Source organism: Colias croceus, chromosome 21 (genome assembly GCF_905220415.1).
Source record: "Colias croceus chromosome 21, ilColCroc2.1".
Taxonomy (NCBI): Eukaryota; Metazoa; Arthropoda; class Insecta; order Lepidoptera; family Pieridae; genus Colias; species Colias croceus.
Window position 1 is genome coordinate 8,458,696 of NC_059557.1, and position 17,599 is coordinate 8,476,294.

At 32.3% G+C, this 17,599-nt stretch overlaps 1 protein-coding gene across 3 annotated transcripts in view; it reads right to left on the reverse strand.

Annotated features, from left to right (window-relative positions):
• LOC123701395 overlaps positions 1–17,599 on the reverse strand; it is a 122,425-nt gene that overhangs the window by 29,299 nt on the left and 75,527 nt on the right. The window contains exons 2-3 of one of the 3 annotated variants that reach the window (XM_045648850.1): positions 4,601–4,719; positions 2,979–3,092 (exon numbers count right to left, since the gene is read on the reverse strand). In XM_045648850.1, coding sequence (XP_045504806.1) covers positions 2,979–3,092; positions 4,601–4,663 — 177 coding nt within the window. In that variant the 5' untranslated portion in view covers positions 4,664–4,719. Of the gene's footprint in view, positions 1–2,978; positions 3,093–4,600; positions 4,720–15,549; positions 15,640–17,599 lie in introns of those variants that run through there. The other 2 variants (XM_045648849.1, XM_045648848.1) reach the window with 2 other exon arrangements.

The window sequence follows — 17,599 nt, forward strand, 5'->3', positions numbered from 1 at the left end:
TATTTTTATAAAGATATTCAAATATTTTTTATAGGTAATTGATAATGTCATCAGCGTCTCTATTGTATTTTTTCTTTTTTTATAAACACTGGTGCACTAAAAAAATACGTTCTATTTCCAAACTCTGTACTTATTTTTTTATTTATTTAACTCTTTAATGGTTGTACTACAAAATAGGAAACCTTAGAACTACTTACAGATAGAACATAGTACAACTGCTTTGGCGGCCTTATCACTTAATAGTGATCTCTTCCAGGCAACCACGGTAGAAGGTACTTATTCCACAAGTGATAACTGCGTTAAAAACAATCGACTTCAAACTTGCACTTGCAACATTTACAAATACAGACAAAAATGCTCATAAAATAAAAACTACTGGGCCTATACAAATAAAATTCTTATGGGACCAATTCGACACCATCCCGCATCGAACAAAAAAAGAATCACGTAAATCGGTTCAGAAACCTCGGAGAAATCGGTGTACATACTTACATAAAAAAAACATACCGGCCGAATTGATAACCTCCTCCTTTTTTTGAAGTCGGTTAAAAAACCGTTAAGTTTGCTAATAAATAATAATTACTTAATATATTCCTAAGTTTAGCGTCTACAGTATGTTGATTAGCATCGTGTGCATATGACCTCGGCATACAATGCACTTTCACATGCGGCTAATTCGCATGTGTATAATTGCTCATGTAACGTTTATTATGACATTTTATTTATTAGTAAATAGGGAATAGTAATTATAGTACCTAGCGATATATTGTAAAATCACGTGAAACTTGTCTGTGGTAAAACTAAATGTGAATCTCTTACTGAAAATTTGAATCAAGATATCGAATATTTTATATGCCTTATATTTCGAAGCTTAGTTTCGAAGAATTTCAATCTCAAGAATGTCATTCTTAATAAAGAAAACAAAAGGTTCTTCATAAAAGCTTTAAAGAGGAACCTACCTAATACGCACACAATTTTATCATCATTGATAGGTATATTATTATGATTCAAGATTAGTTAGAGGTAATAATAGGGATTAGATTAGGTAATAATAATCGAAATGACATAAAAGCATAATAAATATTATGATAAAATTATTGTTATTAATTATATTACCAATAAAATTTAATAAGCCAATAAAACTTTCATGCTGTTGCCAATGATATTTTATGTATAGATACGTTATATACTCACAAGATATCCAAAAAAAATGCTTCCTATGCAGTGTCAGGCACACACAAATACAAGTTTCATTTTACTTAATTTATTACATTGACAGACTGTATAAGAGAGATGGCTCTAATAAAATGATATAAACAAAAAAGACAAAGATAGTTTGTCACTTCCGCGCAGGTGTAAGCAAAAGTCACAAGAATTCACCAATTAAATATAAATAAACAAATAGTTGCCATGGCAATTGGCATAGACTAACGACACAGAAGGTTCAATGTTATAGATGTTACGTTTCCTGCACACGTAAACAAATGTGACAATTTCATTTACTATTTAATTATTATTATGAAGTTGTATTACAAGGAAAAAAACTTTTTTGGAGATATAACTGTATTAAGCATTTATTACTAGCTGTGGTGTTCGTTTTCGGTCATCATCATTTCACCCGATAAACACCCACTGCTGAGCATAGTCCTCCTTATATAGAACTCCATACGGACCGATCTTACGCTATTCGTTTCAAGGCCCGGTTCCCGGAACCCGTACAAGGTCATCACTCCAACTTGTAGGATATAATAATAGTGGTGCCTAGATGAAAAAAAGTATGAAATAAAAGAAAGGATGAAGTATAAGCCTTTTTTATCTAAAACACAAATAAAATGTATGTTCAATAGCTATTTACAGAAAAGCAAATAGCATTTTTCGTCAGTAGCGATAATCTTTTCTTTAATGTATACGTATATTCAACATCATTTTTGCAAACAAACATTTTTGCCATCACGATTTCATTGTATATAATAAATAGATATATTTGTTAATTACATGCACTGTGTGGATTTAAATATAAAAATAAGTATTTACCCAAATCGAAATTAATAAAATAGCCGTTCTATTTTCAATAATCGTATCTACATGATAATCTTTGAACACAGTGTGCGCTAGCTTTGTCACACTAGTGATTGAAGCAATGTTTTATCCCTTTCATTATTTCAATACAAGTGTCAAGCAAGTGTCATTCATTAATAATTGCAAATTGTTATTTTTGCTCTAAAATTATAATATTTTAATACATTTACCTGTGATATGATATTCCTCTATCTTTCTTTATTTTACTATCGTAATTTTTGCACTTTCTGAACACACAAGAAGGCATTATTGATAATTTTAACGTTTATATCAGCATGTGCGTTCGCTGTCACAAGTCACAATCTGACTGATTCCACTGGTCCCAATTAGGACCAATTCACGGTTTACGTTTTGGTGCGTTGGTAACGTATCTACCTCTTGTTTCTATATATAATATCATTGGCTGTTGCAATATTTATCTAGATAAATTGCAAAATACTAGTGCAATTTATTACAGCGCCATCTAGTCTTCATCCTACGCACTAGAATGAAAACTAACGAGTTTCTGCATGCCTCCTCTAGATGTCGCTAGCTTGACTAAATTGGAAATAATGGCGCGAATCATTGAACTTTTTTAAAGCATTTAGTATTCAGTGATCTGTGGTTCTTGGGTGGTATAGGGATACTTTTATGTAATATTTTAAAGTGTACACAGTCGTAAATGATTTTTTTTGGGGCTTTCCATTTATATTATATTCGTACGTCAGTAGTTAATCCACAGAGTTATTTTTTAGCAATCAATCCATCAATGTATGATATTTTTATGCAAGCATACATTTTCGTTACCCTTAAAAATCTATAAAATCTATATTATACTTACCCATGCACACTTCATTTCCTTATTGTAATATTTAAGCCAATGTAAATTTACCTACTAAATTCACCATACAAAATCTTACCTTATCAGCCTTATCAGTCGGTGGTGAAGCTGGTGGGCTCCGCGGAAGCCCCAGGTCCTCGTCATCATCGCTGTCCCCCCGCCCCCGCCGCCTCACCGCCGCTACTAGCTCCGCCTGGTGGACGAAAGCGGAAGTAAATTAAAAAAATAAAGATTTTTTTACAGAAATGTCATGACACAATACGTTCAAGACATACCACAATAATAATTTAATTCAATGCAGGTGTAATAATATTAATACTATAACAGAGCTGAGCAACTAGCAAGAGAGAGCAATTCTAGGATCGGATCAACGAATCATAGAAACTATTAGTTTATGTGAAAATAAATTTTGAGTCGGAACTCGGATGTTTTCTTTATAAGGGAAGGTTTTTTAAGCCTATGTAATAAAGGAATTATGCTTTTGAGTTGTTATATTACAAACAAAAAATAATATACCTACAGGATAAAATGAGAATAGATTTCAAAAGGAAACAAAATTAAAACGTATATTGACAATATTATAACAAAATTACAAAACAAATAGTTTTAAAATAACAATTATAAAGTAAATTACCCAAGTAATTTATGAAAAATAAACTAAAATAATTATTGCTTAATGTTATTGTTTTGATTAGTGTAATGTAAACAAACAAATCTCCTTGAGATGTTTACTCTACTTTAAAAATAAACTAATTACACTATATTAAAATATTTATACTGTGCTATCGTCACAACAAAGTCCGCTATTTAAACCAATTATTTAATTAATTAGCGCTTAATTATGAGAGGAAATGATAACATATCAATGCGCATACGCAGCTGCTTCCGCTGTCTGCGCCCGTGACATTTTTAAAACGCGCATCTTTTAAATGGATTTGTTATCCTAATAGTAATAAATAGTAGGATTTGATTGACAAAAATGATTTACAAATAATTTTCTGCTTCGATATATCTCATCTCGATATGTCTCGGTCATTTTAGGCTGTCTGGAATCTGGATATGTCTTGGTGCTTTAGGAACTACTGCCTTTTCAACACATACAGAATACGAGATAATATTTTAAATTAATTGACTTTTTAAAGTACATATATCCCAAAATGTAGACTTTTTCTAATCTCACTCTAAAATGGCACCCTTTATAACGCACATTGCGAAATTATAGAGCCTCTGTTATTGTACCTATTTATTTACGTTGTGATTTCTATGATATATGAGATTTATACAATTTCATTCCATTAATATGTGAAGTCCCGTGTTCCCTAGTGGGATTTGGGACAGATGCATTATGCATACATGCTGCATCTGCTTTGCTGATCCATTTTCTGTATTTCATTAAAAATATGGCAAAGTAAGGAAATGGAACCTGATGACCATTACCTCTTATTCCCAGACAGTTTACGCCCTGAATTGAACTGGCTAGCAAATTCATATTATACCATAATTTTAACCATGACTGATTATTGCGATCATAATACGAATTTGCCACTCAGTTAAATTCACGGCGTAAACTGACAGGGAATAAGAGGTCATAATACGGCCCCGGGACACTTTTTCACTTGTTTGCCTCAGGTTCGATCGCGGTTGAAACCGCGAGGCACATCTAGTACCTATGTTAATATTAAAGTTACAATAGGTATTTACCCATAGTCTAGCAAGCTTGCCTTCTGTCAACCAGCTGAATTTCCTTCTCCATGTTTGAGTCATAACCTTATCACATTTAGCACTTTGCACACAACACTTTCATTATTTTAAATTTTTCACTAAAAAAATAAAAACACTTTAATTGGTGTCCTTTAGTGCTAGATATAGTTTTTAAATTAGCTGTTCCGTATACGTTAGCGTCAAATAATATGAATTTTTCTAGGAACTATAATATAACTAGGAATCTAAATTGGTTCTTATTAAAAAACCCTATAGGCCTGAGGATTCCCCCTCTGCATACCGTCCTATATGTTTATTAGATGAAATAGGTAAATTGTTCGAAAGAATAATTGCCGCCCGTCTCTATAAACATTTATGCGGCTCTGGCCCTGATCTCTCGGACAGACAGTTTGGTTTCCGCAGACGACGCTCAACTGTAGATGCAATTTTACACGTACGCAGCATCGCAGAACGCGCAACTAACAGTGGGAAAGTTGCTTTAGCTGTAAGCCTTGATATTGTAAATGCTTTTAACTCGCTCCCCTGGGATGCGATAAAAAACGGCCTTGCACATCATAACGTGCCCACCTATCTACGCAGAATTGTTGACGCTTATCTTCAGGACCGGTTTATCTGCTACGTGACGAGAGGCGGACAAAATCACAGAAGAAGAACAAGCTGCGGGGTTCCTCAAGGGTCGGTACTGGGCCCGATGTTGTGGAACTTTGCGTATGATGCTGTGTTACGAGTGAATCTGCCGAGAAGCGTCTCTGTAATTTGTTATGCAGACGAAACTTTGCTCATTGCAGAGGGTGAAAGTTACCAAGAAGCCACACATTTTGCAGAACTTGGTATTTCACGGATTGTAAACAAAATTCAAGATCTTGGCCTAAAAATAGCACCTCATAAAACTGAGGCGCTGTGGTTCCATAAGTTACCGAGAAGAATAGAGCCTCCAAGTTCAAGTATAAGTGTGGGCAATGCGAACGTCAATATAGGCCTGTTTGTTAAATATCTCGGTCTCACCCTAGACGGGCGCTGGGACTTTGGGGAACATTTCAATAGACTGGTCCCAAAATTAAAAAGATTTGCAGGCTACTTGCAAAGGTTGCTGCCGAACCTAGGGGGACCTAGCGAGGAAGTTCGTCGCCTCTATGCAGGTATCATCTGGGGCCTTAGACAAACGTACGTAACGCCATGGAATAGAAACTGCTAACGCTAATTATTGACATAAGCTCATGACATTTTGGTAATGGTTCGATCACACTACCAACGACGCAGACGACCACGACCAAAGTTCCAATCTTGCCGAAATTTGTTCAAAATCAATATTAAAATCTCCCGTCATTCTGGTACTCAGGAATAAAAAAAATCGAGGTCAATTAATAAAAAGAAATAGGGTTTTTTGCGATTTTCGCCGAGACGGTAAGTTTATCATACAATCACCTGAATCAAAATTGTATATAATCTAATTATCTATAAAAAAGGTTACATTTTTTTCTAGGAGCCACCGTTTCTATGAAAAACCTGTTTGTTTATCCATTGATCTCAAAATTTTTTTTCCAAACACCAATATGACAGGAAATTCTTAAATTTCATTTTTAATTGTGTTTTGCACAATTTTATTTAATTGCGACTGGATGAAAATTTTGTTCGTGGTCGTCGTTGTCGTTGGTAGGGTGACCGAATCCTTATGCAAAACATCATACGCTTATGTCAATTTCTAACGATAGCGTATTCTATTCCTTGGCGTTTTGCCGTTTGGCTAAGGCCCCTGCCCCTGTAGTCTGTACAAATTAGTCGGTAATTACCGATAACTTATTTATAGACCCGTCTTCAGCAATGAAAATGATGTCGCTTAATACCTCTCCCCAATTTGATGGAAGCATACAATGGATACATATTTGTTTATAATTTTTATTCTTCACAAAACTTTCCTTTATGCGTCAAAATATTTATATAATAATAGCCTTGTAGCAATGCATTTTTATCTAAATTAATAACATCATTATTTCAATTCCGTAGATATATGAAAAATAAATAAAATATAGATTTCATGGATTTGGAAAATCATTTCTTTGCAACACATTCGAATATTGTCAAAACAAATTATTCTTTGACATTGTCAATCGTTATGATTCCGACGTTTGATCTCGACAAGATCTCGAAGGCCCTTCTCCCATTACGCTACCGGTATCCTACACGTCCGCGACTAAAGTATAGGTGGTCGTTTTTGCGTCGCGTTTCGCGCGTATCTCTTCGGAAGAAAGATAAAAAATTCTTATCATCTTGTTGTAGTTCTCGTGCGGCTATAAAAACTCTATAATTTATTTATGTTTCTTTCAATATATGGATGAATCCAGTACATCCTACTTTTACATCGTCACTGGAATCGCTCGACATAGCGTCCGTCTACAAAAACGAGGCACAATAATGATGAATTTAGTCATTTTTCAGTCGCTTAATACGCGAGCATCGGGCAGCGAGCAAATATCTAACTAGTATTCTACTCGAGTATCGTATTCTAGAAGTATCGAAATGGGAGAAGGGCCTTACGGTTTGTGTGGATTTGTAGATACGGTTGATAATATCGGAAACATTATATATTATTATAATTTTATAATAAATAGAAGATATTTCACACTTCCGATGCTATATTATGATTTAACGCAATATTTTTTTCTCTTATTTAATGTTATTGCAATTAAAATAAAATAAACAAATACTTAATGTTTTATTTTTAAGATGGTTTCAAAATCTTATTGAAAATGTTAAGAAGCCTCTTATATTATATTAAATAAATCTTAAAATAGTGTACTGCTGTCTGCATTTATTCAGCCTAAATTATTGCATTCATATTCGATTAATTTCTTTTTGAACTTCTAGGATAATAAAATTATACAGATGAATACAAATAAAATTAAACGATCCAATTACGAAATAAATTTATTAGAAAATTTTAATTTAACAGTTTATAATAGCGTAATTGAAAATTTGGCTCAAAAGTCAAAACCATCATCCCTCACCAACATAATAATTCTAGTAACTTGTTCATCTGTAAAATATAAAATTTATAGATAAATATTTATATTTAACACATAAATAATATTAACCGTGAACCGCTAAATCAATTGCATTGCATCCTTTGCTTATTAACTGCTTATTAACTGTAATAAAATATACAATGATGCACATAATATAATATAATAATACAAGCTAAAAATACAATTGATACAAATTATCCGTTCCGTCCTTAGTTTTAGTTCCGTCAGTTTCTATGATGTCTTAAAGATTCGAATTGAGAGCTTTTGGAGCCCTATCTTGTAGAGCTTTTGGAGTCTTTTGATTAGAATTTTATTGCACTTCACAAATAACAAAATATGACTAAACTAAAACTAATAGCTTTAACTATATAAAAACATAACGCAGATTGATATTTTCTTGGGATATTTGTTATCCAATAGATTTATAGGACTTTTAAGAACATAATTAAAAATTATCCTCTTGAAAACACACAATTTATATTTATTTTGATAGAAATAATATTTTCATGATTGATGATTGATGTCAAATGTCAAAAAAGTAAATAAAGAGGTTGCCATACATGGAATTTTGGATTCCATGAATATGTAATTAATAGAACATTAATTAAACGATTGATATAAAAAATATCGAATTTGATTAAAATTAAATTAACTGCCATGTTTTTTTGTGCATAAAATTTGCTTTTTTTATATGCAATTGCAATTGTAATAATGCGAAAATTAATATAACTAATCTTAATTTACTATCTATTCCCTAAAACTAAGCTAAATTTCTTGGAAAAAGAACACTAAATTTTTTAGGTCTATACTATAGTTCCTGATTGGTTACTGATAATCGTTAGTTACCGACCGATTTCGGTCGATATCGATGTCGATTAGTGTCGAGACTACGCCTACTGGTCAATTGCCCTTTACGGTGCACCTGTTTGGGCGAATAGACTTTTGCTACAGCGTATAAGACGAAAAGTCTATAGTGTACAGCGCATAATCTCCATAAGAGTTGTAAGGGGCTACCGTACAATCTCTTATGATGCATCTACGCTTCTTGCTCGACATCCTCCACTGGATATCCTAGCATTAATGGACGCAAGAATCTTTTGTGAGATTAGATCTGACTCCAATATTTATGTTGATATAAAGGATCTTCGAAGACAGGCTCATGCTGATGCGTTAGAGACTTGGCACTATCGCCTTACACAGCCAAAAAGCGCTAGACAACGGGTAGTGGCGGCAATCTTACCGAATTTCCATTTATGGATTAAAAGACGCTGGGGGACAATTACTTTTAGGATGACCCAAATATTCACAGGACATGGATGTTTTGGTGAATATTTACATAGAATTGGACGGTCTTCGCAGGAAAATTGTCATCATTGCGATGCGATCTGTGATTCGGCTCAACACACACTCGAGGTATGTCCTGCTTGGGCTATGCAAAGATTGGTACTAATTCAAGAAATTGGATCTGATCTATCTTTGTCAGCGGTAATTGATGCTATGCTAAGGAGTAAATCTGCATGGCAAAGCATTCAAAATTTCTGTGAATGCATTATGCTTCAAAAAGAGTCAGCGGAGAGAGCTAGAGAACGAGCTAATGCTGGATGACGTTCCAGGTGATATATCACGACCACTATCGTTGGTAAGTTTGGACTGAAATAACCGGAAAAGGTGTTTTCCTTCTCCGATTTTGCGCTATACACTTAACTACAAAGGTAGTTTAGGACCGAGGGCGGTTCAAGGGGGTATTGAGCCGCCTATAACATCTTCCCGGTCCTGTGACTGTCCTACCCACTTTGGGGAGTCGATAATGAGGCAGGGAAGCCACATAGTTTGGCATATAGCTGCGGGAGCTCTGGTGCGTTCTACGAGAGATCCCGGAGTCCCCGCTACCATGCTTTGGGTTTGGCCGTCGAGGAGGTTTTAGTGGGTAAGAATCCCACATGCTCTCTTTTTCCCCCAAAAGAGAGTATCTTCGGAAGATTTCCTCCCCGTTACCAAAAAAAAAAAAGGGCTGTACAAAACCATTGTGTACTTGCATTTTAATTCATGAATTTAGGTAACATATTAGGAATATATACATATTTATTATTAACCCTAATAACAAACAATGAAACAACTAAATCCAAATCCAATAATTGAATACTGCAAACATTTTAGCGAAGAATAAACAATTTCCCTTCAAAAAGTGACTCGCTTATGATTATTCGGAATTTTATTTTTGTATTCTGATTAATTCTGCTTACTAATTATTTGCTGTTTGCTAGAAATTCTTATCTGGGGATAACGTTATTTTATTAAGGAAGCATTTAAAAATAACTTTTGCACACAAAATTAACACTTAGAATATGGAATTTTAAATACATATAATTATTAATTTAGAGATAGATTTTTATACCATCTTTATTTTCGATTCATAGTAATATTTTCTTGTTAACTTCGTGTTAGTTACTATCGCAAATAGTACACAATATGTATATCAAAACAGAGACTACATTGAAATAGATCATTAATAATTAACCCGACGCGACGTTTTGAACACATTCAAACAGCGCGCGTCACGGACAGACTGATTTTCATAAGATTTATGAGCCGAGCTAAACTTAATACATATTACCTAATATGTAGTTATTTTTCTACCTCTTGAATCTGATCAAAACGGGGCTAGCAGTTACTTATTATTTATTTAATAAGAGAAGCCTATTATAACGCTCGGCAAACTTCTTGGCCAAAAACTTCTCCCAACACCCTACTTTTTAGTTTTTTTATAGTATTATTTATTCTCAATCCTACTTCCTAATATTATAAATGCGAAAGTTTGTGAGGATGTGTGTGTGTTACTCTTTCAACAAATACTACTGAACCGATTACAATGAAATTTAGCACACATATAGAGGGTAACTTGGATTAACACATAGGATAAGTTTTATCCCGGAAATCCCACGGGAACGGGAACTATGCCAGTTTTTCTTTGAAAACGTGGGCGGAAAGCTAGTCTTTAACATAAAGCTATTTTTATTATAAACAAAGGTAAAAACAATAATGTTATAATATTCCGATACAATACGATAAAACATAACCTACAAGATCATAACTTCGCTTTGCTCTAATTCCGATGACGTACGGATCGTTGATATTAAATTATCAAATAAATAGAATATGTCAAGGCGAATCTTGCACACATTACTAATTTTGTGTTAGCTTTATTCGAATCAAAATAATTAAAAAAAATGTGAATATAATCATTGCCACAATATACAGATGTGACATTGCTTATGAACGAGTTTTAAAATAATTAATTCAAAAAAATTAACAATTACATTAAATAAGTGTTCTAAAAATTCTAGTAAATGTGGGTATCAATTTCTAATAGAGTAACTTTCATTTTTTAATTGTTTAGGATTGAGCTTTCAATAACATTTACAATTTATAACTTACAAGGCCTAAGGTCTGGAAGAATAATAAACAATTTAAATCTCACATAACGCTGTCGTCCCAAATTTAACAAACAATTACACGTGTCCTTGTAATTGTAATAGTAAGAAAAACTATCAAGATAGTTTCGTTTGTTCATATTATATTAAAATGCAATACCTATAATAATAATAAAAACTTGAAGGAATATCTATAAAAAAGCCTAACTTCCTCCTAAGCGCTATCTAATATACTTATCGTAAATTTCAAATATTCACATTTCGATAAAACAAAAAGCTCTTTCATACTGACGCCACGCCAACAAAAACATTTTTATTTCCAATCCTATATATTCCCATTAAAACATCAGGTACAACCGCGAGTCAGAACTAGTGACACATAAGTTGCATAGGATTTAGTGTTACCAAATATTTTAACTAAACACTATTAAAATTCCGATCCTTGCAACATTATAATTTGCATACATAATACCGTGTGGGCAGGCGCTTGCGAAACTTACTTTGCGTCAATATTATATAAATTAATATTATAACACATTTACTATAGGGCTATAAAACATATTGAGGAAAATATCCTTGATTTGAAATTTATAAGACGAATTTTGTTTTTCGCTTGCCACGTAAAAGTTGTTATGAAAGGCATAATCATAGTCTTCAGAAGAAAGTAACACATAGAATATTAAATAGTTATCGAATATATTATTAAGTTAGCTTATTAAGCTTACTTTTAAAAAATTAAGCAGACATACAACGACAACGATTTTGTTTTATACTATGTAGTGATATACGTATACTATGTATGATAGTGATCCTTTATTTTCAATAGAATATTTTCACAATAAAATCCAACATATTATTATTATTAAAAAATAAAAATTACATATATTAATATTAATAAATAAAAATTAACCGCATATCAAGGTTAATTTTCTGGTAATTCGAAGCAAAGCCGGCCAAAACAATCAGTACGAGCCCTTTAGCAACAATTTAAAAGCACTCAGACATACATGCAGGAAGCCGATACCCCCAACCCTGACTCATCAATTAGTCGCTTACTCATAACCTGATACAGGATTTATTATTTTATTTAGACTACTAGCTGTGCCCTGCGGTTTTACCCGCATTGCTCCGCTCGTATTGGTCTTCGCGTGATAATATATTATATAGCTTACATGTTGACCCGACCTGTTAATAATATTCATGCACAATTTGAAGTAAATCCATGCAGTACTTTTTGAGTTTATCCCGGACATACATATAACCAAACAGAATAATAAACAGACAAAAATATTAAAAACTTTATTTTTGGTTTCGATATCGATTGTAGAACATGCCCCCAGTATTCTTTTAAAATATTCAATGTACAGTTTAGACTACGATTTTATGTTTTATGTATAGATAAGAATCTTTTTTATTAGGTAACTTCTTAAAATCCGTTTTATAGTGGTTTTATTATTCGATAAAAAACAACACAAAATGTCTCTACCCATCTGTTAACGTGACGTATTAAAGCGCGGGATTTTTTAAATGTCATTCACGATTGTATCTCCGATCTCGATTTAAATCGATTGAGATTGATTTTGATTTTGATAGCGATAAAGTATATTGTGAATTCCTTATTTTTATATATATTTATATTAAATAATACATAGAATAATAAAAACAATGGAGGATCAAAACGAGATTTGTCACGTATCGGACGATTTTATCACTCTTTATTACCTTCTTATTCCCCAAATAAGATGAAAAAATCACACATCTATTATTTATTTAATCTTTATTCTACAAAAGGTCTTGAAATAATATAAAAAACAAATAGAATAAGTTGCATGGCTTTAAGAAATCTTTACCAAGCTATTTTCAGGCATAGCTCAACAGAAAAAAAATGTGTGCGTGTACTAGTGTACACACGTAAGAAGTGAAACTTCTTTATGACCTTATTTTTTCAAAAAATCATTTACTATATGCATCTTTACAGAAATACGTCGAATCACGCGTGGTAGCCGTAGGGATAAGAAAAAGATGGCGAGTAACGGAAAAATGTCACGCGTAAAGAAAAAATGTTACACTATTTTTTTTCCAACCCCGATAAAGAAGTTTCACTACAAAAAACAAACATTTAATTAAATGCACAAATAAATCCTACCAGGTAATGAAGGTTACGCCAAAATATTAATATTATCCAGGTAATCCGTAATATGAAATAACGTTAAATATTTTTATTTACAAAACCCCGAACGGAATTTAATCGGGACCGGTCGTTTTGTCGCGTCCATATTCATCGCCCACACCGTCTAACAAGAATGTCTCGTTATCGATAAAATAAGGATTATAATATTATTATATACTAGATTATCGCCCGCGGCTTCGCCCGCGTTTTCAAAGCAAAACCCGCATAGTTCCCGTTCCCGTGGAATTTCCGGGATAAAACCTACCCTATGTGTTAATCCAAGTTTCCCTCTATATGCTAAATTTCATTGTAATCGGTTCAGTAGTATTTGCGTGAAAGAGTAACAAACACACACACACATCCTCACAAACTTACGCATGTATAATATTCTACTAATATAGGATTTAGTAATAAATATATTTAAGTTAATTGAAATTTCCAGACTAATAAATTGAGTATTTAGTAGGCTGTAGGATTTTTAAGGTGAAAACCTAAAACTTATGAAAACAGCAAACGTAAAATGATTAGTGTTTATAGAAATGACTGTGAAGTTTAAAGTGAGTTTAAAATGATGAAAGTGAACGATAAACGTGCTATTTTTATTTTTAAGTTTTGAAGTGAAACTTCTTTACCCCGTTGAGTGTAAAATTTCAATATCACGTCCTGGCAATACCGTCACGTCATGGAGTAAGACGACGATTTTGGTATCTTTGAATCTTGACAAAGAAGTTTCACTTCTGACGCGTGTGTTCGGCAAACACGCTTTTTTAAATGTATATAATTTTGCTTACGCGCTTAAAAAATTAAATTACTTAATGTAAAATACTTTGGGTATAATTATTATAATTTATCTTATTCCTTCTCAATTTATTTCTCATTTATATGGGGAATATTATTGCACAAGCTAATAAATATAATTTACCTCTGACTCAATTGTTTACTTTATTCCTTTTCCTTACTCTGTGGTTTTGTTATTATTTTATTCTTTTCTGGAAACAATGAAATTAGTTCAATTAACTAAATTAGTCTATTTATTCGGTTAAAAATCGCACGATGCTTAATGACATAGGCATACATATCAGCGTTGTAATATTAAGAAAATTTATGAGCTAGAAGAAAGAAAGATCATTAATTATTTCACTGTACAATATTAAGGCCTGAATCGGGTAGAATCCCCTTTTGATACCGAAAATTAACTCTAGTTATAACCGTTTATCTTCTTAGATTCTTTACGTACATATCTAAAAAAAATGTATATTAAAGTTTCGAATATGATAAAGGGCATGGTTATTTTAATTTTTTTATTTTACAATCAGGTTTTTTGGAAAAAAATCATGAACTGAGGTCGATTTTTGTACTTTAAACCAAAACGCTAAGTCAATATAATGTCAATTATTGTAGTGTTTTTACAGTATGTTTATGAAATTGAAACACAGGGCATGGTTGTTTTAAATTTTGATTCAATATCCAAATATCTTTTTAAATATTTTTTATACGTACTTTTACTACGATAGATTCGCGCCGGTCCCCCGATTCCGCCTAGTAAATCGTCGCCAAGGTCGCTAGCCCCTATTAACGCCTTAAGAAACACAATTAACACACAATAAATAATTGAAGCTGAATTAATATTCCACAAGTGAGCTTATTTTAACAAGGCCTGTATCTAAGTCGTTCCTAGACTAATCTAGAGACCAGGATTTATCCTTAAAATCATAAATCGTTTCATAGGAATAAAATTTCAAGATCACACTAAAATAATTTTTTTCGTACGTTTCATCATGTAATAATTACATCTTAAGTTTTATGAGACTCGAAAAACTTCGAAAATATCATTTTTTATCCACTTTCACGTACGAATCATGAAAGTGTTAAATTTTACAATCGGCCGTAATACACCTATATCAAATTACACATATAAATTCCTTCAGATTGCAACACTACTTTCCACTACTAATTGATTTTGACATTAATTATCTTAATAAAAATTAAATACTTTCCATACTTAATTTGTGCCTGGTCACGCAGTTTTAATAATATAATAAAATTGATAATTAAAAAAAAATTATGCATTAATATTTTTGCATAAGAAAAAAAAACTTCTACAATCTAGAAAAAAAAAAACAGATTTCAAGTATTGCGATGAAGTAGGTATTAGATTTTAATGTATTACTCTAAAATCTACATAGTTCTGTCTACTGTTCTTTAATCTTATATTTATCATTTGAACTTGCTAATATATTGTGTTTATTTTTAAAACAGTATCTATCATAACAAAACAAAATGACAAATAAAAAAAATATTTACCAAAAACACTTTCGTTGTGAACAACCATGTTATATTCCATAGTTTTCGAAAAGCCTCCTTCAACGAGCGAGCCATTATAACGTCACAAACACTATCACGATCTATATTATCTATGCACGATGCAAATTAATAATCTGTATTGACTATTGTTACCTTCCCGCCAAATTACTGGCGACAGACTAAAGATGCGTCAGAGAGATTTTTGAAAGTCTAACCAAGAAGCGAGACCGCTCTGTGCATTGAAATTTAAACAGCTATTACTTTCTAAGCGTTATTAATATTTGATACGCACTCATAATTAACAAAATTTAGTTTGGCATGCCTTGTAAAGGTTTAACGGTAACGTTTATTAAGCTTGAGCGACTCACGGTTGTTACACGTAAATACGGTTGTTATATAAAATGCCGCATGAAAAATTGTTGTCTTTGAATATTATGTTTCAAATAAAAATGAAGGAGTACATCTATAGACTTAACCATCATTATACCAGGAAAAACACAGCAGTCCCAATATCTACAGTAGGTATACAGGATGTGTGCAGTTTGATGTAAAATTTTTGAATATTTCCAGTTTTATTTTTAAAATGTTATTATTGTCATTTTACTCATTAGGTAAAGGGCTTTCGATATCAGTTTAAAGTTTTTTTGGTATCTGCAATACTTACGGAATAATCGCCTGTGCACTTAACGATTACACCCTGTATAGTGCGTAAATTAAAAAAAATATATTCAATTTTTAAACGAGATCACAATTTGTTTGCCAATCGACGAAAATTTTTATAAAAATAAAATCTACTAACACAAGCTGGCAGGTTACATCTGCAAAAAGTTCCAATAAACAAAGAAAAAAAAACCTCCACAGATCACGTCAATTAGACCACAGACATAAATCAACAGACCTCAATCACTAACGTATCAAATATAGTCTATAGAGTGCCATAAATTATTTTGAATCAAATTGCAAATGATGTGTGGAGCAATTATTTTTAATCTGATAACACCGGTTTTGCTTGAATCTCGGCCATTTTTGATATCTCATTCGCAAACGTTTACAGTAAGTTTTTAATAGTGCGGTAAAATTGACAGATTAAAAGATTCATTTACGAAGAAACTACGGAGTTTCTTGTCGGTTCTTCTCCGTAGAAACTGCTTTCCGAAACGGTGGTAGATAATTGGTAAGACTATGTTATGACAATTCAAAAATGCTTTTAAAAGTCTAATTTAATGAATAAATGTTTGAGTTTAATTGATATCACTTGTGAGTTGAGACTTACACGTGTTGAAAGCTAATGGTAATTGCTTCACAATTTACCTATATGACAATTTTTGTAAAAAGCTTTCATGTGATTTTTGTACGACCCTGTTACTTCTATAAGCTCACGCTTATGTATAAAAAATATTATTTAGTATCTCTATAATTTCTAGAATACGAAATAATTATATTGTTTTAAAAAATACTACAATAGGTAAGGTAGGTATAGGTACATTTTTTTTGCACTGTGTTTTGTTAAGGCCATCCCTTGCATTAGGAATGCTTTTGACAAATTATTATTATTTTTCCATTTACGATTATTAATCGCATCAGTAGAGTTCAAATTAATCTCAAACAAATGATGAAGACTAAACATACACATAATATAAATGAATTTAACTAAATATTTACTTTTGACTCTGGGACTATGAGTTATGAATAAAGTTTGGACCTAGCATGAAAGCTTTCCTACTCGACCTTAAGAAAATTGATGGTAGTAACACATGTTACAATAATTTGCCCATACCCCACAAAGGGATATGGGTAATACAAAGGATTTCTTGAGGTCAAAGAGGTTAATTATACCGCATTCCAGATATCCGAAAAATAAATGATTCCAGATCGAAGACTTTTTGTAAGACGAGGTCGAATCTTGCAATTTTTTTTAAGTATTTTCCTTATATAATACTAGTGGTCCGCCCCGGCTTCGCCCGTGGTACATATTTCGCAATAAAAGGTAGCCTATGTCCTTTCTCGGGTATCAAAATATCTCCATACCAAATTTCATGCAAATTGGTTC